Consider the following 27,209-nt stretch of genomic DNA (forward strand, 5'->3'; position numbering starts at 1 on the left):
TGGATAGACAGGGACTGTTTCAGGATAGTCAACATGGTTGTTTGGATGGTGGGTTGTGTCTAACTAACGGTATAAAAATTCTTCAAGTAGGTTACCATGAAAGTAGATGAAGGCAAGGCAGTGGATGTTATCTACATGGACTTTTAGCAAGGCCTTTGACAAGATCCTGCATGGGAGGTTGATCAAGAAGGTTTAGTCACTTAGCACTCAGGATGAGGTAGTAAATTGGATCAGACATTGGCTTTGTAGGAAAATTGAGAGAGTGGTAGCAGATGGTTGCCTCTCTGACTGGAGGCCTGTGACTACGGAATGCAGGGATCAGCGCTTGGTCCATGGTTCTTATAAGACATAGAAGTATAGTTAGGTCATTCGACTCATCGAGTCTTCTCCACCATTTCATCATGGCTAATCCACTTCTGTCATGACCCCATTCTCCTGCCTTCTCTCCATAACCTTTCACACCCTGACTAATCAGGAAACTATCAACTTCTGCCTTAAATGCACACAATGAGCCGGCTTCCACAGCTGCCTGTGTCAATGAATTCCACAGATTCACCACCCTCTGGCTAAAGAACTTCATCTCTGTTCTAAATGAATGTCTCTCTATTTTGAGGCTGTGTCCTCTGGTCCTGGACTCTCCCACCAAAGGAAACATCCTCTTCACATCCACTCTGTCTTGGCATTTCAACACTTGATAGGTTTCAATGAGATCAATCTTATTGTCATTCTTCCTGTAGGTGGGTGACCAGAACTGTACACAATTCTCAAAATTATATTGCACCAATGTCTTGTACAACTTCAACATAACATCCCATCTCCTGTACTGAATACTTTGATTTATGAAGGCCATTGTGTCAAACACTTTCTTTATGACCCTAACTATCTGTGATACTACTTTCAAGGAATTATGGATCTGTGCCCTACCACTTACTGTGCAAGTAGTATCCTGGTTCATCCTCCCAAAGTGAAATACCTTACAGTTGTCTGCATTAAATTTTGTCTGCCATTTCTCAGCCTATTCTTCCATCTGGTCCAGATCCTGCAGCAAACTTCGATGGTCTTCCTTGCTGTCCACTACACCTCCAAAGCTTGGTGTCATCCATAAATTTGCTGATCCAGTTTACCACATTATCATCCAGCTTGTTGATATAGATGACAAACTACAATGAACCCAGCACCGATCCCTACAGCACACTACTCGTCAAAGGCCTCCAGTCAGAGAGGCAACCATTTACCACCGCTCTCTGGTTTCTCCTGCAAAGCAAATGTCTAATCCAATTTACTACTTCATGTTGAATGTTAAGTAACTGTGGGTGATTTCTGCTTAATTACTTGGAGAATTCTGTGCGACCTATAAACCATATTGAATAACTAACAACAAACACAATCTTTCCACATTAAGATGGACTTGTATGATATGCACAAGCTGTTGCCTGTTCCATGTAGTACAGTATTAATCCACACCATCAAAATTTCATATTGATGGAATGAAGTGAGGTTTATTCTGTGTATGGGATTAATATCCTTAGCTAAGTATATATTGAGGTTGTGATAATTAGGTAAATTTTATATTGATATCCTCAACAAGTCAAAATTAGACAATTGATGTCAGATTTTATTTCTCATTGATAAAATACAGTTCATTACATCACATGTAAAATACTATAGATACATGAGCACATTTTTCAAAACCAGTTTTTGCACTAACACAGTTTTATTTCAGAAAAATTACCATTCTTTTATGTTTTCAGAGCAATATTTTAAGTATTTCATTATCAAATAATATGGCAAAATACAAGATTTCTCAAAAGAATTACTATTATAAATGTGCAATACACAAGTTAAAGCTATCAAGAATGGAGGCTAAGATTTTTACATTTAAAAAAATAAAAACACCAGCACATTAAAGTGCTATAATAAAACAAAAGAATAAATTACTCTTATTTACACTTTAAAAATTATTTCCATAGTATTCTGTCAGTCATATTATACAAAAATGCACATGCAGAGTTTCATAGCACAGTCTCTCTATTGTGTTGTATTCTACAAATTAATTTTCTAACTTGAGCTCTGTTGATAGAATTTGATAAGCATGATCATTACAGGAAATTGGCTATGTTTTGAAACTTCAACAGGTGATTCCCGAGGAAAGATTTGTTATTTTCTGTATGATTGGCTGCCTACAAAAGGAACAAACAAGTTGGGTTTAAGTGCAAGTAACTGCATGTCAAAGGTTCTAAAACATCATCGAAGAAATTGCAGACAGGGGACAGAATGAGGCCTCAAAAATACTATCTGTTGAACAACAGATGGCCTCCTAATCCTCCAGTACAGTATGCAGAAAGTAATGTTTGTTAAAGAGATGGGTGACTGCCAGTCATTATGGTAAGGACCAAAAGGTGGGTATACAAGAACTGCAGGAATTAGCCCTGTCTTATCAATGCTCCCCAAGACTGCTTTGTCTGTAACAGCCTAAGCTGACTTAATAGGCAAGTTGTAAACCAAAAGATAGATAAATTAAATTCACAGAATCAGAAGTACATGAGGGCAAGTGTGAGTAGTAAATTGGTCATATGAAATGCCTTTAGGATTACAATTAATCATTCACTTTTGGGTGGAAAGTGTAGGTACGCTAGTTCCAAAGATCACCGATTATTCACTGGAAATGCCACTGACGATTCTGTTTTCACATAATTATATTCAGCCTGGTTCTTACTTAAATTATTTACCTAACCTTCATCATACATCCATTACTTTTGTCTCAATCTCCTTTGTCATCCTTGAAGCTCTAAAATACATTAAGGCTCCCTTCAGTAAAGTTGCAAACACAGCTGGTGCTTTGAAGCACCTTGTGTTGGATTTCACAGTTGCTCACTGAATTCATTCAGTATGTCTCTGGATCAGACTTGGTTATAGTTGCTCTAATATCTATATGTTTAAGTCCTGGATGGGTCCTGAATCTATCTTTTATGACTTGGATTTATGAATGTCGCCAACAGAACGACACAGAAATGTAATGAAAATTATAAGTAAACTGAACAGTACAACTAAGAACTTCTGCATTTTGATGAAAATGCATTTCTGTGTCTTATTTCTTTACCACCAATGACCTGATACAATGATTAAGCCTTTGAATGTTATTCAACACCATTTTATGCTGCTCAGGAATAACATTTAGTCTTTCATAAATCTGAACTCTCTTGAACAGCCCTTTTGGTATTCAAGATATTTTAAAACACGACCAAAAAAAATAAAAGTACAACAAAAACTTAAAATTCAATGGGCTATTTTATTCCAATTACCATGTTAATTTCTACAGCATCACATTTTCCTCTGAAAGCTTCTATTAGCCAATGAAAACATTGAACAGGAAACACCACTGACATAATGCCTCTGTGACACTGTATCCTTTGGGATACATGTGTGTATCATGTGTGTGTGTGTGTGTGTGTGTGTGTGTGAGTGTGTAAAAAACAATAAACTCAGTTCAGACTATTGAGTGTGTTGGAACATTCTCCACTTGTCTGGGTGAGGGTAGCTCCAACAACCCCCACAGCTCGACACCATCCAGGACAGAGCAGTCTGCTTGATCAGCACCCCATGCACCATCCTCCCCCCAATGCCAGCACACGTGGCGAGTGTAGGATGAGGTCTGATACCCACATCTCTAATGATTTCTGTCAATGAGTGTAACCTGGGCTGTGCAGAGATCTTCCTGCCCCTCACCTGGAGGGACCTCACTGGAGCACAAGGACATCTCTCCCATCCATCACCTCCTCCCGCGACACGTCTCAGGATCAGTGGCGGCTCTGTTCAAAGTCCCTTGGCAAGAGTTCAAGAGGTCTTGTGTAATCTCGGTGGAATGCTGCTTGGAATTTTACATGGCTCATCTCCAAACACAGTGTTACTTCTTTCTGCACTGGGCATAATATCCCATCACTTCTCTGTATTTTCAGTGCAAACTCTTTCTCCCTCTGGCTCTGCCTCTCTCCCCCCTTTCCCTTGCTTTTTTCTCACTCCCTTTCCAAACTCTCTCCCCTTCTCCTTCCATTCTCTCTTGCCATTATCAGGCTGGAAAGGAAGGGGGCAGAAGTCAGAATAAGTAGGTGCGGGAGGGCAAGTGATAGGTGTGGCCAGGTGAGGGATAGGTAGGTTGGTGGCTCATCTAGTCCATGATGAATTATTATCATGCCTAGTCTCATTGACCTATGCTTGTTCTACTACCCTCCATACCCCTTCCAATTGGTACAAATAAAAGTTGTACCAATCCAAACTTCTCTTAAATGTTGAAACTGAAATGCACATTTACCACTTCTGCCGGGAACTCATTTCACACTCACCCACCCTCTGAATGAAGAATTTATTTTACTTTATTGTCACCAAACAATTGATACTAGAGTGATATTTGCTTTTGCGCTTTGCGCTCCCTGAAGTACAACTCAAAATAAATATAATAAAAATTTAAATTATAAATTATAATTAGAAAATAGAAAAGGGAAAGTAAGGTAGTGCAAGTCAGGTCCAGGTATTTGGAAGGTACAGCCTGGATCTGGGTCAGGAACTGTTCAGCAGTCTTATCACAGTTGGAAAGAAGCTGTCCCCAAATCTGGCTGTACGAATCTTATTATTAATTTATCCTTCATGTTACCCTTAAATATTTTACTGTTCATCCTTAACCTATGATTTCTAGTTCTAGTTGCACCTAACTTCAGTGGGAAAGTCCACTTGCATTTACTCTACTGGGAAGGTTTGCTCATGCTACACAGTGGGGTTGAAACTGAAGTTGCACGGGATGGGAACGAACCACAGTGCCAGAACAGTTAGTGGACAGGTTGTGGAGACAGATGTTGGTGAGGCCTCAGACAAAATCAGGAATCAAAAGGTCAAGCATACTGCAACTCGTGTCCTGAACTGCAGATATTTCAATGCAAGGAGTATTGTAGGAAAGGCGGATGAGCTCAAGGAATGGATCAACACCTGGAATTATGACATTGTAACATCAGTGAGACTCGGTTGCAGGAGGGGCAGGACAGGCAGCTCCAGGGTTCCATTGTTTTAGACGACAGAACGGGAGGGATTAAAAGAGCAGGGGTTACAGTACTAATCAATGTCACAGCAGTGCTCCGTCACAACAGGCTGGAGAACTCGTCTAGTGAGGTGTTATGGGTGGAACTGAGAAATAAGAAAGGTATGATAACTTTAATAGGGCTATATTATATATCATCCAACAATCCTAGGGATTCAGATGATCAAATTTGTAGAGAGATTGCAGACTGTTGCAAGAAACATAAGGTTGTTATAGTAGGTGAATTTAACTTTCCACATATCGACTAGGAATCCCATACAATACTAGATCTGCTATTAAGGAATGAGACAGGGCAGGTGACAGAAGTTTGTGTAGGGGAACACTTTGCATCAAGTGACCACAATGCCATCAGTTTCAAAGTGAATATGCAAAGAGTTAGATCTGGTCCATGGGCCATGATTCTAAATTGGAGAAAGGCCAGTTTTGATGGTATAAAAAATAATCTGGCAAGTGTGGAATAGGACAGACTGTTTTCTAGCAAAGTTGTACTTGGTAAGTAGAAGGGCTACAAACACTAAATTTTGAGTACACAAAGCTGGTATGTGTCTGTCAGAATGAAGGGTAAAGATAACAAGTGTAGGGAACCTTTGTTTGCAAGAGATATTGAGGCCCTTGTTAAGAGGGGAAAAAAGGTGAATAGCAGGTACAGGCAGGTAGGAACAAATGTGGAGTACAAGAAATGCAAGAGAAACACTTAAGAAGAAATCAGGTGGGCTAAAAGGAGGCATGAAGTTGCTCTAGCAGACAAGGTGAAGGAGAATCCTAAGGGATTCCCTGAGGGATTTTGGCATGGACTAGAAGGGCTGAGATGGCCTGTTTCCGTGCTGTAAATGTTATATGTTATAATTGTTATTATGGATTCTACAGATATGTTAAGAACAAAAAGATTGCAATGGACAAAACTGGTCCTCTGGAAGGCCAGAATGATAATTCATGTGAGAAAACAAAACATAGAGTAGATCTTAAATAAGTTAATTTTGCATCTGTATTTACTCAGGAGATGGACACAAAGTCTATACAAGTGAGGCAAAGTGGCATCAATTTCATGAACCCTAAACAGATTATAGAGGAGGCGTTTGCTACCCTGAGGTAAATCAGGGCGGATAAATCCCCAGGGCCTGACAAGATGTTCCCTCGGACCACTGGAGGACAAGTGCAGAAATAACTGGAGCCCTAGCAGAGATACTTAAATCATCCTTAGTGACAGGGGAGGTAACAGAGGATTGGAGGATAGACAATGTTATTCCAAAAAGGTTCTAAATATAAACCAAGAAATTATAGGCCGGCGAGTCTGACATCAGGTGTGGGAAAGTTATTGTAAGGTATTTTAAGGGACTGGATATATATTAATATTTGGATAGACATGGACTGGTTCATGATGGTCAGCATGGCTTCGTGCATGGTAGGCCATGTCTAGCCAATCTTATAGAGTTTTACAAGGAAGTTACCAGGAAAGTGGATGAAGGCAAGATAGTAGATCTTGTCTGCATGGACTTTAGCAAGGCATTTGACAAAGTCCTGCATAAGAGGTCAAGAAGGTTCAGTTGCTCGACATTCAAGATGAGGTAGTAAATTGAATTAGACATTGGCTTTGTGGGAAAAGCCAGAGAGTGGTAGCAGAGGGTTGTCTCTCTTCCTGGAGGCCTGTGACTACTGGTGTGCTGCAGGGATCGGTGCTGGGTCCATTGTTGTTTGTCATTTTTATGAATGATCTGGATGATAATGTGGTTAACTGGATCAGCAAACTGGCAGATGACACCACCAAATTTAGGGATGTAGTGGACAGTGAAGAAGGCTATCATGGCTTGCAGAGAAATCTGCATCAGCTGGAAAATGGCAAATGGAATTTAATGCAAGCAATTGTGAGGTTTTGCACTTCGGTAGGACCCACCAGAGTGAGTCTTACACTGTGAATGGTAGGGCACTGAGGAGCATGGCAGAACAAAAGGATCTAGGAATGCAGGTCCATAATTTGTTGAAAGTGGCACCCCATGTAGATGGGTTGTATAGAAAGCTTTTGGCATATTGTCCTTAATAAATCAAAGTCCAAGAGATGGGATATTGTGTTGAAGTTGTTTAAGATGATGGTGAGGCCCAATTTGTAGTATTGTGCAGAGTTTTGGTTGCCTACCTACAGGAAAGATGTAAACAAGGTTGAAAGAGTACAAAGAAAATTTACAAGGATGTTTCCAGTTCTAGGGGACCTGAGTTATAAAGAAAGAATGAATAGGTTAGGACTGTATTCCTTAGAATGTAGAAGATTGAGGGGAGATTTGATAGAGGTGTACTAAATTATAAGGGGTACAGATAGGGTAAATGCAAGCAGGTTTTTTTCCACTGACATTGGGTGGGACTACAACCAGAGGTCAAGGGTTAAGGGAATTGTGTAGAGAGTGATCCCTGCATAAAGTAGGGAGAGGGAAAGATGTACTTGGTGGTAGGATCCCGTTGGAGATAGCAGAAGTTACAGAGAAATATGTGTTTGATGCAGAGGTTACTGGGATGGTAGGTGAGGATAAAAGGAACCCTATCCCTGGTGGGGTGGCAAGAGGATGGGGTGAGGGCAGACGTGTGTGAAATGGAAGAGATGTGGGTGAGAGCAGTATTGGTGGTGGTTTTTCCACTGAGGCTGGATGGGACTACAACTTGGGTTAAGGGTGAAAGGTGAAAAATTTAAAGGGGACATGAGGGGAAACTACTTCACTCAAAGAGTCAAGAGCGTATCGAATGAGCTGCCAGCACAAGTGGTGCATGCCTCAATTTCAACGTTTTTTAGAAGACTGGATAGCTATATGGATGGTAGGGCCATGGTCTCAGTGCAGATCGATATAGGTAGTTTAAATGGTTTAGGCATGGACTAGATGGGCCAAATGGCCTGTTTATTTTGCAGTATTTCTCTATGACTATCTATACCCCTCATAATTTTGTATACCTCTATCAAATCTCACCCGATTCTCCTATGCTCCAGGGAATACAGTCCCAACCTATTCAAATTTTCCCTACAACTTAAGTCCTCAAATTCTAGCAACATCTTTGTAATTTTTCTCTGCCGTTTTTCAATCCTGTTAATATCTTTCTTATAGGTAAGTGACCAGAACTGTACACAATACTCCAAATTAGGCTTTGGTGTGGTGCCCCAACTCCTGGACTCAGTACTTTGATTTGTGGGGACCAGTATGCCAATGACTCTCTTTTTTACCAGACTGTTAGTGGTACTGGAGAGTTCGAATTACAAAGAGAGTCTGGACAGACTGGGAGTTTTGAGGCTGAGGTAACCCTATAGAGCTAATAAAGTCACAAGGAGCATCAATAATAACTTTTCCCCAAGGTTGGGAATTCTGAAACTGGAGGGCATAGGTTTAAGGTGAGAGGGGAAAGATTCAAAGCGAACCTGAGGGGCAACTTGTTCATGCAGAGTGTGATGGGTGTAGAGGATAAGCTTCCAGAGGAAGTGGTTGAAGCAGGTACATTGCTTAAAAGACATTTGGACCGGTACATGGACAGGAAAGGTTTATAGGGTTATGGGACCAATGCAAGCAAGTGGGACCAGCTCAGATGGGCATCTTGGTCATAATGGAACAATCCTGCAAACTCACCAGGGTGAAATTGAAGCTGCAGTTCTCCAGCTCTCTGCAGGTCACTGTAATTAGTGCTGATTATCATGCTATTCATCATGAAGGAATCAGTGACTCTAATCTATATCTCAGCATACTCTGATGCAGTGTCTAACAGAACATTTTGGATAGGAAATTGTGAGAATACAAAGAATCTTTAAGCTTCTCTGCTTTAAATCACTTACTCTGTCTGCTTCTATTAGACGACCCAGCAGAACTTGGACGACTTGTTTGTTGAGGGCCAGACTGGGAAAACTGAGGGGCAATTGTTTGAGTTTTGACTTTCCGTGGACTTGTAGATATATCTGGAGTCCTTGGGATCTTGGGCCTACTGTTGAATGCAGCCATATAATCATTTTGCCTGCAAGGGAAGATATAATATTATGGATTAATAAAAGACCAAACTTCTCGTGTGACAAATTTTAAGGTTAAGTAACACCTGCTAATTAACCACCATTTAATCCTTTTGACATAAAGGTTACTTTTTCACGACTGCAATGCTATTCTTTCTCCAGCATTACCAAAATTCATCTAAAGTTACACCACTAACAAACTGAAAATATTCATAACATAATCAATTTTTATTAAACGTTATTAATCCCATCTTTACATGACACAAAGGCAAAATATTGTAGCTACAGGAAATTGGAAATTTTAATAAAAATGTTTTAAATATTAGAGGCAATAATGTTTAGAAATTAAAATAAAGAGAAAACAATACAGATTTTTCTTCAAAACTTCCAGAAGGAAGTGAAATAGAATCTAGCCATAAATTTGTCAACTTTTGCAGCACCACAAAACTTGCCATTAACTAAAGGACTTTTCATCTTTACCAGTCAGGCAGAAGGGATGAAGAAAATTTGGGTAAAAAGGAATATATAGTAGGTTTTCTTTACATTATACATTTTACAAGTAATTGATGGAGTAGATGCCAACAGATGTTTCCTCCAGCTACAGTATATAATATGCGATCAGCACAATCCAAGGATGAGAAGATAGCCATTTAGCATTTAGATAAGGAAAGGTTTATTGTTCAAAAGGGTATAAATTCTCTGCTTCAGAGGGCTTCCCTGGATCAGAATGATAGTTTTCGGATATGGGAGAAATTGGAGATGATGATTAATTAGAGATTAGATGGAGCAGAGAAGCCTTCTGCCTCTTTCTTATGTTTCTTCTGTTCTTAATTTAATTGGAAAGAAAATCAAGAGTAGTGATGTTTCGGGTGCAAAATTCTTTCCTCCTCCCTTTAGAATTTCCTTCTGGAGAAAACTTATGTAATTCCTGATTAAGATTTTACTGCTAATGTTGTAGGGTATTTCATTTAATGGCTTTCTGTAGAAGCAGTGTGTTCTGCTGGTTGTGTTTGGGTTACCATTAAAGATAAGGGGTTGTGATGCTTATACTTGGTAATGTTGTGTTATCCAATCAGGATGGTGGAATTGGGAGAAGATTCTAGACAGTGCTCAAGAAAGGGTTTTGTGACAGATACTGAGGTGGGTTGAGATTTTTTTCAGTGGGAGATGGAGAGAGGAGCTCAAGAGAACTGCCCATAGGATTCAATGCAACGGGAATGTGTGATTCGATGGAGCCCAAGAGGGAGAATTCTATCGGTGATCGGTGAATAGGAGTTATCAATGTGAGTACATTGGACACATTGGCTTTTGGAAGATTTGAGCTCCAACCTGTGCACATTTGACTTTTAATTATGATGGGCCCTTTTTTTAAAATAACTGTTTGGTTAACATTCAGAAATATACTTTCTTTATTATTGTATGCAGTGTACAGTCTGTTATTCCTTGCCAACAGGTGATTGCATGGGCACAGTATTCACACAGACCGGGACGAGGGTGGGTGAGATATCCTAGCCTCCTGGTATTCGTGGGATCAAAGTCATATCTACTATAGACATAAGGAGTCTGGGAAAGGTGGTTTTCTCACCTTTGAGTCTGGCGGCTGTTAGTGAGGGGCTAACCAGCTGCATCTATAGAGATGCCCAGAAAAAGAGGGTTTCACAACATGTATACGACAAAGACAAAAATATCTATCATGCTGAGTTGCAGCACTAATACAGACTATGCCAGAATTATTTCAAGGCTTTATTAAAGCAATTGCAGAAATGTAAGATGATACATTCCCAGTTAAATCAAAAGCAAAATATTGTAAGATATACTTTAAAGTATAATTACGTGTGGAATGATTAACTCCTTGCAGGGAGCACATGAAGCAATCAGTTGAAGTACAAGAACCTGTATTGTCAATCATCTTTGACAAATGTTCATAAAATTTATTTGACAGAATATTTTCACAATATTACTTGTAATGCCTTCTTACCCGATAGATCTTCTGTTTAATTTCTCAGATGCCCCCATGTCGAAAGAACTTGAAGCCGGTAGAAGCTCACGATCATAATTATCAATTGAAGAATTGTGATCAAAATCTACAGAAGAAAATAACACTTCCATTAAAAATTGAGTTTTGAAAAAAGAATTTAGGTCAATCAATTCAATTTTTGGCATACAAGTAGCGATAAGACATTGATTAACTGAAGAACTCAATGAATGATAATTGAGCAAACAAAATGGTTCTTATATTGATGACAAGACATTAATATCAACTGTAATAACTATTTTTTTCAGCATTAATGAGAGATTTCAAGTTTGCTGAAATTATAGTTATAGAAAAGTATAGCACACAAACAGGCCCTTTGGCACATCTCAGTGTAAAGGGGGTTTCTTCTTTTTTCTTTGTTATTGTTGGGAAAGGGTTTCTTTTTGTTAACTAGCAGGAATGCTAATTTACTGATACCGAGAATGGTATTCCTTTGTAAACCAAATGGGGATTAATGTTCTTTCTTCTGAGTCTGTAAGCTTTTGTTGACGGGCTTTTGGGCAGATTGGCGCGAGGGGGTCGAGAGAGAGGACGCAATGCTCTAAGCTGGGCGAGGATCGGACCCCAAAGGGGGGTCCGAGGCCGGGAGATTCTCCGGGGGGGAGGGGGGGGGGATGAAGCTAGATGTGCTTGGTTGACCACTCGGAGGGTCCTGAGCTGTTTGGAGAGACCGAGGAGTTCGGAGGGTCCTGAGCTGCGAGTCGAGGAGTTCGGAGGGGATCGAATGGTGGCCAGAAGACTTCAGAAATTGAGCTCCAACGGCTGTGCACGAAGTGGTTTGGACTTTGATAAGTTTGGCGCCTTTTCTTTAATTTTCTCTTCATATATTCTGTATCGTTATTAATCACTTAGTTATAGTAACCTTTATAAATTGTACTCATTTAATCGCTTATGGTGTACTGTCTGTTTTTGGGTGAGGCGGGGACCTCACACAGCATCCACACCAGCTGATTACCCAGTTTGGCGGGGCCGAAGGCTGCTCCCCCTAGACGAAATGAGCTGAGCGAGCCTGAGGCGACCCAGGGGGTTACATCAGCATTTGGCACAAATGCTGAACCATTTAAACTAGCTACTCCCATCAACATGTACCTAGACCAGAGCCCTCCAAACTTCTCTTAAACATTGAAATCGAGCCTGCATGCACTACTTGCACTGGCAGCTCGTTCCACTCTTAACATGACCCTTTGCGTGAAGAAATTTCCCCTCATGTTCCCCTTAACTATTTCAGCTTTAACCCTTAACAAATGACCTCTAATTGTAGTCCCACCGAACTGTACTGGAAAGGGTCTGCTTGCATTTACTCTGTCTATACCCCTCATAATTTTGTATACTTCTATGAAATCTCCCCTCAGTCTTCTACATTCCAAGGAATAAAGTCCTAACCTATTTAATCTTTCCTTACAAGTCAGGTCCTCCAGTCCTGGCAGCATCATTGTAAATTTTCTCTGTACCTTTTCAAATTTTTTTACAACTTTCCTATAGGCTGGTGACCAAAACTGCACACAATACTCCAAATAAGGCCTCACCAATGTCTTATACAACTTCTAAAGGTACGTATAAGGTGCCAAATGTTGGGCAGAAGGAGGTGGTTCATGGGCCTGATGGGTTCTAGAAGCAGGTGATGTGGGACATAAGGCTCCCTCCTGATGGCAGCAGCAAGAAAAAAGCCTGGTCTGGATGGTGGGTCCTTGATGATGGATCCTGCTTCCTTGTGGCAGCACTCCTTGTAGATGTGCTTAATGGTTGAAAAGATTTTGTCTGCGAAGAACTGGGTTGTATCCATCACTTTTTATAGGTTTTTCCATTGGGGATTGATGTTTCCATACCAGGCAATGATGCAACCAGTCAGAATACTCTCCACTATGCACCCATGCACACATTGAAGATAGTCAAAGTTTTAGTCGACATGCCGAATCTACTGAAACTTCCAAGAAAGTAGAGGTGCTATTGTGCCTTCTTTGGAATGGTATTTACATGATCTTACATCCTTTCTAATCGCCTTGACCAACAGGACATGGAAGCACTTTCACAAAGTCCCACAGCCCCTGGCAACTCTGTGATTTCACTCTCTGAGACCACCCTTTAGGAGGGTGAACCCATGGAAAGTATCTGGCCCAGTCAGTGTACTTGGCAGAATACTGAGGAACTGTGCTAATCAATCGTCTAGAGTGTTAACTAACATCTTTAACCTCTCACTTCGGCAGTCTGATGTACCCACCTGCTTCAGGCAGGTTTCAATCATACTGGTGCCCAAGAAAACAATAACCTGTCTCAATGACTATTATCCAGTAACACTTGTATCCACTGTGAAGTGCTTTGTGAGGTTGGTCATGAAGCATTTCAACTCCTGCCTGAGGACTGACTTGTAACCATTCCAATTTGCCTACTGTCAAAAAAGGTCAACAGCAGATGCCATTTTATTGACTCTTCACTCAGCCCTGAAACACCTGGACAGTTAATATACATACATTAGGTTGCACTTCAATGACTACAGCTCAATACTCAACACCTTCTTAAAATAATCAATAAGCTCCAAGGCCTAGGGCTCAATACCTCCTTGTGCAACTGGATTCTTGATTTTATCGCATGCAGATACCAGTCAGTATGGATTGATAACAACATCTCCAAAATCACCATCAGCACAGGTCCACCACAAAATTGTGTGCTTAACCCCTTGCTCTACCTGCTTCATACCAATGATTGTGAGGCTAAGTACAACTCCAGTGCCATTTTTACATTTGATGACGACACCATTGTAGTTGGCCAAATTCAAGGCAGTGACCAATCAGCATGTAGGAGAGCCAATGAAAATCTGGTTGAATAGTGCTGCAACAACAACCTCTCATTTACCATCAGCAAAATCAAGGAGCTGATTATTGACTACAGGAGGAAGAAACCTAAGTCCTTATCAGGAGATCGGAGGTGTGGGGGAGGGGGGGAATTTCACTCCCTCAGTGTTTTACTCAGGGGATATCTGTTATCAGACAGATATTAATGAACTTAATGACTGTCCTTGAGAAGGCGGTGAGAAGTCACAGCAACAACAACGTTGTTGTGGTATATTCTATGATTTCTACTAAGCTAAAATGAGCAACATTCATCTCTAACTTTGAATGGTGCGCAAATATGTTATAGATGTTACTGCAACATGCCAATTGCTGCTCTTATCCATCATCTACTGGGACCTCCTAGGATTTTCCAATGAAGCTTTAGTGATTTGTTGGTGCACAGAGACATCATGTTGTGCACTCAGATAACAGTGTAGCTGGAATTCAGAGTTCAGTTCCCAGTTGCATAAAACACAGCCTCTGATGTGCTCTTGCAGATACAATCTTGGGATTCAGTGTCCAATCTAAGTATTTGATTAGTAGTGGTCCCAAATATATTAATTTGGGTGGGGGTGTGATGGAGTTCCACAGTAGTAATGTTTAATTCCTAATGTGATGATGGTCTCTGCCTTGCACTTGCAGCATGTACATATGCACTGGGCTTATTCTTTGAGCCATAAATATGGAATTATATGAAATGATTAGAGAATAACACAGCCAAAGTGCATTGCTTAGTGAGGTTATCTTGGTGCTGATATTCATTCAGTCATTTTTCTTTCTCTACCCGTTGTAAGACCATAAGACATTTGAGCAGAAATAGGCCATTCGGCCCATCAAGACAGCTTTGTCATTTCATTATGGCTAATCCATTTGCCTCTCACCAATCCTTTCAGTCTTTAACTTATCAAGAATCCATCATTCTCCGTCTTAAAGACACTCAATTACCTGGCCTCCACAGCCACCTAAGGCAATGAATTCCACAGATTCACCACCCTCTGGCTAAATAACTTTCTCTTCATCTCCATTATAAATTAACGTCACTCTATTTTGAGGTTGTGCCCCCTGGTCCTAGACACACCCCACTATCAGAAACATCATCTCCACCTCTACACTATCGAGGCCTTTCAACATTCGAAAAATTTCAATGAGATCCCCCTTTTTCTTCATTCCAGCGAGTACTGGTCCAAAACCATCAAATAGTCCTCATATGATAAGCCTTACAAACATGGAATAATTTTCCTAAACCTCCTTTGAACCCTCTCCAATATCAGCGCATCCTTTCTTAGGTAAGAGGCCCAAAATGGCTCATAATACCCCAAGTGAGGCCACACCAGTTACTTATAAAGCCTCAGCATTACATCCTTGTTCTTATATTTGAATCCTCTTAAAATGAATGCTAACAAAGCACTTGCCTTCCTCATCAATGACTCAACTGCAAATTAACCTTCAAGGAATTCTGTACAAGGGCTCCAAAGTCCCTATGCACCTAGGATTTTTAAATTTTCTCCCCATTTAGAAAATAGTCTACACTTACGTATATTCCTTCTACCAAAGTGTATGACCACACTTTTCCTAACACTGTATTCCACTGGCTTCTTCTTCACCCATTCTCCTAATCTCTCAAAGTCCCTTCTGCAGCCTCCTTGCTTCCTCAACACTACCCACCCTCCACCTATCTTCGTGTCATCTGCAAGCCTGGCCACAAAAACCATCAATTTTGTCATCTAAATTATTGACATACAATGTAAAAAGAAGCGGTCCCAACACTGATTCCTGAGGAACACCACTAGTCACCAGCAGCCAATCAGAAAAGGCTCCCTTTATACCCACTTTATGCCCCCGCCAATCAGCCAATGTTTTATAAATGCTAGTAGCTTTCCTGTAGTACCATGGGCTCTTACCCTACTAAGCAGCCTCATGTGTGGCATCTTGTCAAAGGCCTTCTGAAAATCCAAGTACTCAACATCCAACAATTCTCCTTTGTCTATCCTGCTTGTTATTTCCTCAAAGAATTCCAAAACATCTGTGAGGCAAGACTTTCCTTTAAGGAAACCATGCTGATTTTGTTCCATTTTACCTGAAACCTCATCTTTAACAATCGACACCTTCCCAACCACTGAGGTCTGGCTAAAAAGCCTATAATTTCCTTTCTTTTGCCTCCATCCCTTCTTGAAGAGTGGAGTGACATTTGCAATTTTCCAGTCCTCCAGAACCAGGCCTGAATCTAGTGATTCTTGAATGATCATTAATAATAATTCCATAATCCCTTCAGCCACTTCTTTCAGAACTTGGGTGTAGTTTAGGTGACTTATCTACCTTCAAACCTTTCACCCTCCCAATCACTTCTCCCTAGGAATAGTAACTACACTCACTTCTGCCCTGACACTTTTGAGCTTCCAGCATACCGTTAGTGTCTTCCACAGTGAAGGCTGATGCAAAATACTTACTCAGTTTTTTCTGCCATTTCCTTGTCCCCTATTAGTACCGCTCCAGAGTCATTTTCCAGGATCTGATATCTACTCTTGTCTCTCTTTGATACTGTATATATCTGAAAACAATTTTAGGTATCTTTCATATTATTGGCTAGCATACCTTCATATTTCATCTTTTCTCTCCTTATGGCATTTTTAGTTGCCTTCTGTTGGTATTTAAAAGCTTCACAATTCTCTAACTTTCCATTAATTTTTGCTCTTTTGTCTTTTATGTTGGTTTTGACACCCTTTGTCAGCCACAGATGTTTCATCCTACGTTTAGAATACTACTTCTTTGGGATGCATCTGTCCTGAGTCTTCCAAATTGCTGCCAAAAATGCCAACTACTGCTGCTCTGCCGTCATCCCTACTGCTGTCCCCTTCCAATCAACTTTGGGCAGCTCCTCTCTCATGCTTCTGTGATTCCCTTTACTCCACTGTAATACTGAAACATTTGACTTTAGCTTCTCCCTCTCAAACTCCAGGGTGAATTCTATCATAGTATGAGCACTGTCTCCTTAGGGTTCCTTTACCTTAAGCCCCCTAATCATATCTGGTACGTTACCCAACTACCCAATAAGAATAGCTGATCCCTCAGTGGGCTCAACCATAAGCTGCTCCAAAAATCCACAGCATATGCATTCTACAAATTCTCTCTACTGGGACCCAGCACTAACCTGATTTTCCCTATCTACCTGAACATTGAAATCCCCCATTACATTGCCCTTTTGAGATGAATTTTCTACTTTTTTTCCACATTTTCCACATTCTGGCTATTATTCAGAGGACTCCTATGAGGGTCTTTTTACCCTTGCAGTTCCTTAACTCTACTCACAACAATTCTACATCTACTGATCCTATGTGACCTCTTTTTCAAGATTTTATTTAATCTTTTACCAACATAGCCATGCCACCCCCTCTGCCTATCTGCTTACAATGTCTATCCTTGGATGTTAAACACCAAACCATCATCTTCTTTCAGCCAGGACTCAGTAATGCCCACGATGTCATACCTGCAATCTATAACTGTGCTACAAGATCATCTGTCTTATTTTGTATACTGTGTGCATTCAAATATAACACCTTCTCTCCTGTATTCATTACCCTTTTCTGTTTTTTCCCCCGTTACACTGCAACTTATTCAACTGACTGTAAATTTGCTCTATCATCTGCCTGTCCTTACAGTCTCACTACACACTGCATGTGCTTGCATACCAACTTCCCCATCCTCAGCCCTATCATTCTGTTTTCCTTCCCCCTGCCAAATTAGTTTAAATTCTTCCCAGCAGCTCTACTAAACCTGCTCACTGCCCAAGGGGATATTGGTCCCCCCCTTGGGTTAAGCTATAACCTGTCCCTTTTGCGCATGTCATATCTTGCCCAGAAGGGATACCAGCGATCCGGAAATCAGAAACCATTCCCCTTGTACCAGTTCCTCAGCCATGCATTCATCTACCAAATCATCTTTTTCTTACCCTCTAGTACAGGGCACAAGCAGCAATCCGGATATTACTACCCTGGAAGTCCTGCTTTTCAGCTTTCTGCCTAGGTCCCTAAATTCCCTCTTCACAACCTCCTCCCTTTTTCTATCCATGTCATTGGTGCTAATATGTACCAAGGCTTCTGTCTATTCACCCTCTCCCTTATAATGCCATGGACCCAATCCAAGACATCCTTGATCCTGACACCTGCAAGGAAACATAGCATCCAGCTGCCTCTAACAGTCCACAGATTCTCTTGTCTACTCCTCTAATTATGAAATTCCCTATCACTCCTGCAGTTTTCTTCTCCCCCCCCTCCCCATTTCCCTTCTGAGCCACAGTACCCGAGACCTGATCACTGTGGCTTTTCCCCAGTGGGTCAAATCCTGCCCCACCTCCCCCCACCACCCTCAACAGGATCCAAAGTGGTATACTTTTTCTTGAGGGGAATGGCGAAAGGGGTACTCTGCACTGGCTGCCCATTTTCCTTCCCTCACCCAGATGCCTGCCTCCTGAAACTTAGAGGTGAACACCTCCCTGTAGCACCTATCTATTACCTCGTCAGTTTCCTGTATGAGCTGAAGGTCATCGATAGTTCCTTAACACACTCATTGAGGAGCCACAGTTTGGTGCACCTGGTGCAGATGTGGTTAACTGAGAGGTTGGAGGTCTCCCACAATTCATACAAAGAACACAACACAGCCCCCAGAGCCATCCTCACTGCACTAACTCTGTACTAACAGAGGAAGAGTGAAGAAGTAGAGTGTAGTTCTATGGGTTGCATATTTTGTTCTGCATACGAGAGGAAGAACCACTCTCTGGATAGTACTGTACCCGAGACCAGAACAGCTCTTTAACCAAGTGTCTAAAACTTTATGAATTAAAGTGCACATATTAACATTTTAAGGACTCCTGTAGTTATCCTCTAAATTTTCCTTACAACTCATGGGACTCCATTAAGGAACATACTTTTGTTCTTGTTCACATGGCCCTAGGTGGTATGAGGAGAAAGGGAATCAAGAGGTAGTCCAGCTCTTTAATTGGTCAGCTGTTGGTTTGGATTACTAACCAAAATATAGCAGATATAGCTGATCACCTTAAAATAAATGAGTCATGTTAACTCTGGTGTTCAGCAACTAACATAAGCTGCAGATTCTATGAATATTCTCATCCTCAGCAATAGAGCCCAGAAAATGAACACAGTAGATCAAGCAGCATTTTCAACTCCTTTCAGTTAGAGGAATCACCTTAACAATAATTTTGGTCTCCTCTGGAGGTTATTATCGTAACAGAGCCCAACCTTCGGTGAATTTGATTCAGCTCACAGAAATGGCCGAGTTTGATGACAATAGCAAAGGCAATGGGGCCCAACTATGTCCAGCTATAGTACTGAATATATGCTCTAGAACTAGCTGTGATTTCAGCCAGGCTGTTTCAGTGTAGCACAATTGTGGCATTCAGCTGATAGAAAAGAAAATTACCCTGATATATCTTTTCCACAAAATGCAGGACAATTTGGCTATTTATGATCCTCCTGAGTTTCTATCAAACATCAACAAAATGATGGAGGTACCATTACCAGTGCTATCAAACAGCTTAGAGATTATCTGATCATTAATGTTTAGTTTGACTTCTGTCAAGACAATGTGGCTGCACACCCATGCACCCCTTTGCCTGAAACATGAACAAGACAACTAAGTTCCAAAGAAGAATTGGAAAGTAACTGACCTTAACATTGTGGTAGCAATTGGATATGTGGCATTAGAAAGACTGAGTAAAGCTATAATTAATGGGGATTGTCATAATCAGCACAAGATGGCTGTTGTTTAAGGCAATAGGATATGGAGCCAAGAATTCTTCAGTGCAACTGTCTCTGGTGTTAGATAACTAATCTTTCTTTCATCGTAAGATCATGGAATATTCACCAATGATTAGTATATTCAGCTCTATTTGGAGCTGCACAGAAAAATGGTCTTTATTTGTAAAGAACAAAAATAGAAATATACAGTGTGCTACTCCAGCACCAAACACATCACTGACATCAGCACCACATGACATTCAATGACATTATCATTTGACAAACTGCCTTCTACGAAAAGGTCACCACTGACCAGAAATATCACTGTATTAACTACATTGATAACTAGGCTACAGGAACTGATCAGAGGCTGGATACTCTGCAGCTAGTGATTCACCTCCTGAAAGCTATGCCACTGTTTACAAGCTGCAGCAGTGTTAATGAGTGGGCAACTGCAACAATATTCAAGCTTGACACCATCCAGGGCAACCATGACATAGCAGCCAAACTGATGACTGACATCTTCCATCTGTGCACATGTACAAGGTGTCTTTAAATAACATCAAGCCTTCTCAATACCACTTCACTAACCATGGCCTCCATTGTCCAGAAAGACCAGACAGTCAACATGAATGGATATGGGAGGCTGGGGATGGAGAGCCAAAAGGGTGGTGGGGCAGATAACGATGGGTTGTTTGAGAATGGGAGATGGGAAGGTCAGGAAGAGGAAAGAGACAGTGAGAGATATAGGGGAGAGAAGGGAGATGGAAATGGAGTTTTGGTATTTATAGGGGAGAAAAGTTCATTCATATATTGTGTGAAACAATGAATGGGAAATAATTGCTAAGGATCAGACCCTGTGTATTAATAAAAATATTCTAAACAATCAATATGGTTTTTCAACTTACGAACTGGTGAAGCTCCAAACTCAGAATCACTTGTTCTGCTCCCACTTCGAGTAGGTGGTCGAGAGCTTTGCTGTGAATACAGGTTGCTCTCCGTACTAGGGCTTCTACTTTCATGTTTTTCCAGAGCAGTTCCCAACCTACAAAATCAGGAACTAATATATTTAGCTGAATAAGAAAAAATTAATACTCATCAAAATAGTCATAAAAACCTCAATGTAACACAAAATACACAACTCTTCTATTCATATATTATTCTGCCTGCTACTTTCTGATTTACTTCGTTTCTGTTAATTTCCTTAAAATATAATCTTGAGTTAAAAGTCATAGGAAAGTACAGCACAGTAAAAGGCCCTTTGGCCCATTTAGTCATTGCCAAACTATTAAACTGCTCACTCTGGTCGACCTGCACAGGGACAATAGCCCTCCAAACCCCTACCATCCATGTAACTATCAAAAATTTCTCTTAAAAGCTGAAATTGAGCTCACATGCACCACTTGTGCAGGCAGTTTGTCCACACTCTCATGAACCCCTGAGTGAAGAAGTTTCTCTTAGGTTCCCCTTAAACTTTTCATGTTTCTAGCTGTAGTTTCACTCCTCAGTTGAAAAAGCCTGCTTGCGTTTGCTGTATCTATACCTCTATCAATTCTCCCTTAATCTTCTAAATTTCAAGGAATTAAGTCCTAATCTATTGAATATTTCCTTGTAACTCAGGTCCTCCAGTCCTGGCAACACCCTTGTAATTTTCCCTGTACTCTTTTAACCTTACTTACATCTTTCCTGTAGGTAGGTGACCAAAGTTGCAAACAGTACTTCAGATTAGGCCTCACCAATGTCTTATACAACTTTAACATAACATCCCATCTCCTATATTCAGTACTTTGATTTATGAAGGCCAATGTGCCAGAAGTTTTCTTTATAATCCTACCTATCTGTGACATCACTTTCAATGAATTAGGGACCTGTATTCCCAGATGCCTTTGTTCTACATCACTCATTAGAGTCCTACTGTTCACTGTGTAAGACCTACCCTGGTTGGTCCGAAGTGCAACATCTCATATTTGTCTGCAGTAAATTCCACCAGCCATTTTTCAGCTCATTTTTCCAGCTGATCCAGATCCTGCTGCAAGCTCTGATTGTCTTCTTTGCTGCCCACTACAACCCAAATCTTGATGTCATAGAAATACAGAAAACCTACAGCACAATACAGGCCTTTCAGCCCACAAGGCTGTGCTAAACATGTCTTTACCTGAGAAACTACCTAGGATTACTCACAGCCCTCTACTTTTCTGAGCTCCATACACCTGTCCAGGAATCTCTTAAAAGACCCTATTGTATCCGCCCCCACCACTGTCACCGGCAGCCCATTCCATGCACTCACCACTCTCTGCGTAAAAAACATACCCCTGATATCTGCTCTGTACCTACAACCAAGCATCTTAAAACTGTGCCCTCTCGTGCTAGCCATTTCAGCCCTGGGAAAAAGCCTCTGATTATCCAAATGATCAGCAAATGTCATCAGTAATCCAATTTAGTACCTTATCTTGAATATCAAGTGACTGAACCTTCTAGACCAACTTCCCATGTGGAAGGTTGCTAAATTATCTGTTTTCAACATCCACTTTTCTGGTAACTTCCTCAAAAAACTGTATAAGATTGGTTAGACACAACTTACCATGCACAAAGCCTAATCTATCTAAGTACTCATGCCTTAGAATACCTTCTAATAAATTTCCCAGTAATGATGCCAGGCTCACTGGCCTATAATTTCCTGATTTATTTTTAGAGCCTTTCTTAAACAATGGAACATTAACTATCCCCCAATCCTCTAGCACCTCAGCTATCGCAAAGGAAGAACTAAGTATCTCTGCTGGAGCCCCTTAATTTCTGCACTTGCCTCCCACTGGGTCCAAGCAAACACTTTCTCAGGCCCTGGGGATTTATCCACCCTAATTTGCCTCATGACAAGAGACCAATTCTCCTCTATAATCTGTGTAGGGTCAATGAAATTGATTCTGCTTTGCTTCACTTCTATAGACTCTGTGTCCATCTCCTGAGTAAATACAGCTGCAAAAAATCCATTTAAGATCTCCCCCCATCTCTTCTGCTCCACACATGGATTACCATTCTGATCTTCCAGAGGACCATTTTTGTCCCTTGCAATCCTTTTGCTCTTACCATATGTGTAGAATCCTTTAGGCTTCTCCTTCACCTTGACTGCTAGGGCACCTCATGCATTCTTTTAGCCCTCTTAATTTCTTTCTTATGTGTTCTCTTGCATTTCTTATACTCCATAAGTACCTCATTTTTTCCTACCTACCCATACCTACTATGTACCTCTTTTGTTTTCTTTAACTAGGGCCTCAATATCTCTTGAAAACGAAGGCTCCCTACGCTTGTTATCTTTGCCTTTTATTCTGACAGGTATATACAAGCTCTGTACTTTCAAAATTTCACTTCTGAAGGCCTCCCACTTACCAAATACACACTTGCCAGAAAACAGCCTGTCCTAATCCATACTTGCCAAATTCTTTCTGATATCTTCAAAATTGTCCTTTCTCTAATTTAGAATCTCAACCAGCAGACCAGACCTATCTTTTTCCATATTTACTTTGGATCTAATAACATTATGATCAATGGATGCAAAGAGTTCCCCTACACAAACTTCTGTCAGCTGCCTGGTCTCATTCCCTGATAGCAGATCAAGTATCACACATTCTCCCATTGGGACTTCTACATACTGACTAAGGAAACTTTTTTGAACACATTTGACAAACTTGATCCGATCTAGTCCTTTTACTGTATGGGAGTCCCAGTTGATATGTGGAAACTTAAAGATGCTAGGCACTCGATCTGAGAATCGGTGTGCTTTGGATTGATGGACTGAACTGTATTCAAGGATTCATCTCCAAACCTAGATGAGTATGCTGCAGTTGTTACCGACTTCATTAAAACCTGTGTGGATGAGTGTGTGCCTACAAAGACTTACTGTACATTCCCAAACCAAGAACTGTGAATGAACCAGGAGGTACGTCATCTGCTGAAGGCTAGATCTGTGGCATTCAAGTCTGGCGACCCAGGCCTGTACACCAGAAAACCAGGTAGGATTTGTGGAGGGCTAATTCAAGGGCAAAGAGACAATTTTGAATGAGGTTTGAAGTGACATTGGATGCATGACAACTCTGGCAGGGTTTGCAAGACGTTACTTCCACAAAGTGAAACCCAATAGCATGAATGGCAGCAATACTTCACGTTCAGATGAATTTAATGCCTTCTATGCTCACTTTGATAGGGAGAACACAACTACAGCTGTGAAAATCTGTGCTGCACCTGATGATCCTGTGACCTCTATCTCAGAGGCCAGTGTTAGGCTGTCTTTAAAGAGAGTGAACCCTCGCAAGGTGGAAGGTCCCGATGGAGTACCTGGTAAGGCTCTGAAAACCTGTGTCAACCAACTGGCAGGAGTATTCAAGGACATTTTCAACCTCTCATTGCTACAGGCAGTAGTTCCCACTTGCTTCAAAAAGGCAACAATTATACCAGTGCCTAAGAATAATAATGTGGGCTGCCTTAATGACTATCACCCAGTAGCACTCACATCTACAGTGATGAAATGCTTTGAGAGGTTGGTACTGACTAGAATGAACTGCTGCCTCAGCAAGGACCTGGACCTATTGCAATTTGCCTATCGCCACAATAGGTCAATGGCAGATGCAATCTCAATGGCTTGGACCAAATTTAGACCACCTGGACAACACAAGCACCTATGTCGGGATGCTGTTCATCGACTATAGCTCAGCATTTAATACCTTCATTCCCACAATCCTGATTGAGAGGTTGCAGAAACTGGGCCTCTGTACCTCCCTCTGCAATTGGATCCTCGACTTCCTAACTGGAAGATCACAGTCTGTGCAGATTGGTGATAACATATCCTCCTCGCTGACGATTAACACTGGCGCACCTCAGGGGTGTGCGCTTAGCCCATTGCTCTACTCTCTACATATACATGACTGTGTGACTAGGCAGAGCTCAAATACCATCCATAAATTTGCTGATGATAAAAGCACTGTTGGTGATGAGAAGGCATACAGGAGTGCGATATGCCAACTAGTGGAGTGGTGTCACAGCAACAACCTGGCACTCAACATCAGTAAGACGAAAGAGCTGATTGTGGACTTCCAGAAGGGCAAGACAAATGAACACAACAATCCTCATAGAGGGATCAGTGGTGGAGAGAGTGAGCAGTTTCAAGTTCCTGGGTACCAAGATCTCTGAGGATCTAATCTGGTCCCAACATATCAATGCAGTTATAAAGAAGGCAAGACAGCAGCTATACTTCATTAGGAGTTTGAAGAGATCTGGTATGTCAATAAGTACACTCAAAAACTTCTATAGATACACTGTGGAGAACATTCTGACAGGCTGCATCTCTGTCTGGTATGGTGAGGGGGGTGGGGGGGGCTATTGCACAGGACCAAAAGAAGCTGCAGACGGTTGTAAATTTAGTTGGCTCCATCTTGAGTACTAGCCTACAAAGTACCCAGGATATCTTCAAGGAGCGGTGTCTCAAAAAGGCAGCGTCCATTATTAAGTACCTCCAGCACCCAGGGCATGCTCTTCTCTCACTGTTGCCATCGGGCAGGAGGATTCAGCGATTCAGGAACAGCTTCTTCCCCTCTGCCATAGAATTCCTAAATGGACATTGAACCCTTGGACACTACCTTTCTTTTTTAAATATATAGTATTTCTGTTTTTGCACAATTTTTAATCTATTCAATATTTGTATACTGTAATTGATTTAGTTATTTATTTATTATTACTATTTTGTTTTTTTCCTTCTAGATTATGTATTGCATTGAACTGCTGCTGCTAAGTTAACACATTTCATGTCATACGCTGGGTGATATAAACCTGATTCTGATTCTGAGGTGTCATAGACTACGGCACCTGAGACAACATACCATCCGGGAATCTTGTTCTCGTCTCCAGAACCTCCTTTCTGTTCCCCTAATAAATCCCTTTTCACTAGAACTGACCTCCTTTTCCCACTTCCCTTCTGGGTCACAAAGCCAGAGTTCTCTTTCTTTCATTTCCCTTTTAATTTCTTTTCTTCATTACAAGATAACTAATACATCTTTAGTTACTGCTTTCATCAGCAATATTAACATGTACATTATTTGTCAATGGTTATATATTGCAAATCAAATAGTTGCATAATGGAAATCTTATCCTGCATCTTTTATTGATATATAACTATTCAAAAATCACAATAACAAGTCACATATTCTACTTTAAAGCTGCCATAGAGCATTTTATTTTATTTAGAGATACAGCATAGAACAGGCCCCTCTGGCCCATTGAGCTGCGCTGTCCAGCAACCCTCCGATTCAACGCTAGCCTGATTATGGGAGAATTACAATGACCAATTAACCGACCAACTGAAGTACCTGGAGGAAACCCATGCGCTTCACAGGAAGCACACACAAGCTTTCTTACATGGAACACTAGAACTGGTCTCTGAACTCTGACGCCTGAGCTGTAATAGCAAACATCATGCTGCAGCGGTGCCATTTGTTAACATATTATGAGTTAAAAATTTGTAAATAGTTTTCCAGCAAAAAAAAACTCATCTAAAACAAAAACAGATAGTCCCCAGATGCTGACAGGGTCCCATTCCTTACAATTGTTTGTAACCTGAACTGTTAAATCAGAAGTGAACAAATAAGTTGCTACGAGAGGATCACAGAAACTGCTGAGATGGGAGAGTGAGCAGGCACAGAAAGAATGGTTGGCAGCTTACCTCACTGACTTGATGAGTGAGTGAGTTTGCTCAATGCTTCCAGCTAGATCGATTCAGATCTAGCCCCCAGCTCATGCAGCACCGGAGTGGGAGGGATGGAAGAAGGGATTGAAAGACAAGGCACACAGAAATGTTCTGTTCCCACCAAACTGAAAATTCCTGAACAGCAGGTCTGCAGAGTTCACTCATATATTATAAAGTGTCCATAAGTTGGGCATTCATGACCTGGGGAGAACCTGTATAAGCTTTTCTTCCTAACATTATTAATTCAGTTCTTGGCAGTTACTTATGGTACATAATCCAACCTGTGCGTGCTCGGTGTGACTGGTCGCTGGAGGGGCTCATCAATACTTTCTTTCAAAGATGGTACGGGCCTCCTTCTTGCCTTCAATGTATTCGTCATTATCTGTTCAATAGAAAATTCACTGTTTAAAAAAACATTTTTCCTACTATAACTGTCAATTCTCATGGCTTTTTTGTAACTCTTTTAGTTCTCAAGTACAGACAAGAAATCAGGAGAGCTTCTACTTTAATCCAGTTAATAAAGGCACATTCAATGATCTTAAGCATTCAAAAGATGCTATTTGCTATACCAAGATATCTTACATATCATATCTTCAGATTCCGACTCTAAAAGGGAAATGAGGGTCCATTTCACAACTATTAGAACTAATCAGCTAAAAGTGCATTTACAACATTTATTATTTTGTTAAACAATTGTATATAGCTTTGATAAAGTAAAAAAAAACTCATTACAAATGTGCCTATTTGATGAAAAAGTCTAGAAGCTTTCATTAGCAAGCCAGAATTTACTACCCATTTCTAGTCGCCCTCCCA

General features: G+C 40.9%; 1 protein-coding gene across 8 annotated transcripts in view; it reads right to left on the bottom strand.

The window, feature by feature from the left end:
• LOC132378379 (lisH domain-containing protein ARMC9) overlaps positions 1 to 27,209 on the bottom strand; it is a 116,341-nt gene that overhangs the window by 4,559 nt on the left and 84,573 nt on the right. For 7 of the 8 annotated variants that reach the window (XM_059945298.1, XM_059945272.1, XM_059945305.1 and 4 more), the window contains 4 exons: positions 26,678 to 26,778; positions 20,575 to 20,711; positions 11,032 to 11,137; positions 8,886 to 9,061 (listed from right to left, as the gene is read on the bottom strand). In XM_059945298.1, the coding sequence (XP_059801281.1) occupies positions 8,886 to 9,061; positions 11,032 to 11,137; positions 20,575 to 20,711; positions 26,678 to 26,778 (520 nt within the window). Of the gene's footprint in view, positions 1 to 1,594; positions 2,181 to 8,885; positions 9,062 to 11,031; positions 11,138 to 20,574; positions 20,712 to 26,677; positions 26,779 to 27,209 lie in introns of those variants that run through there. The other variant, XM_059945263.1, reaches the window with a different exon arrangement.

The sequence above is a fragment of the Hypanus sabinus genome, chromosome 2 (assembly GCF_030144855.1).
Source record: "Hypanus sabinus isolate sHypSab1 chromosome 2, sHypSab1.hap1, whole genome shotgun sequence".
Classification (NCBI taxonomy): domain Eukaryota; kingdom Metazoa; phylum Chordata; class Chondrichthyes; order Myliobatiformes; family Dasyatidae; genus Hypanus; species Hypanus sabinus.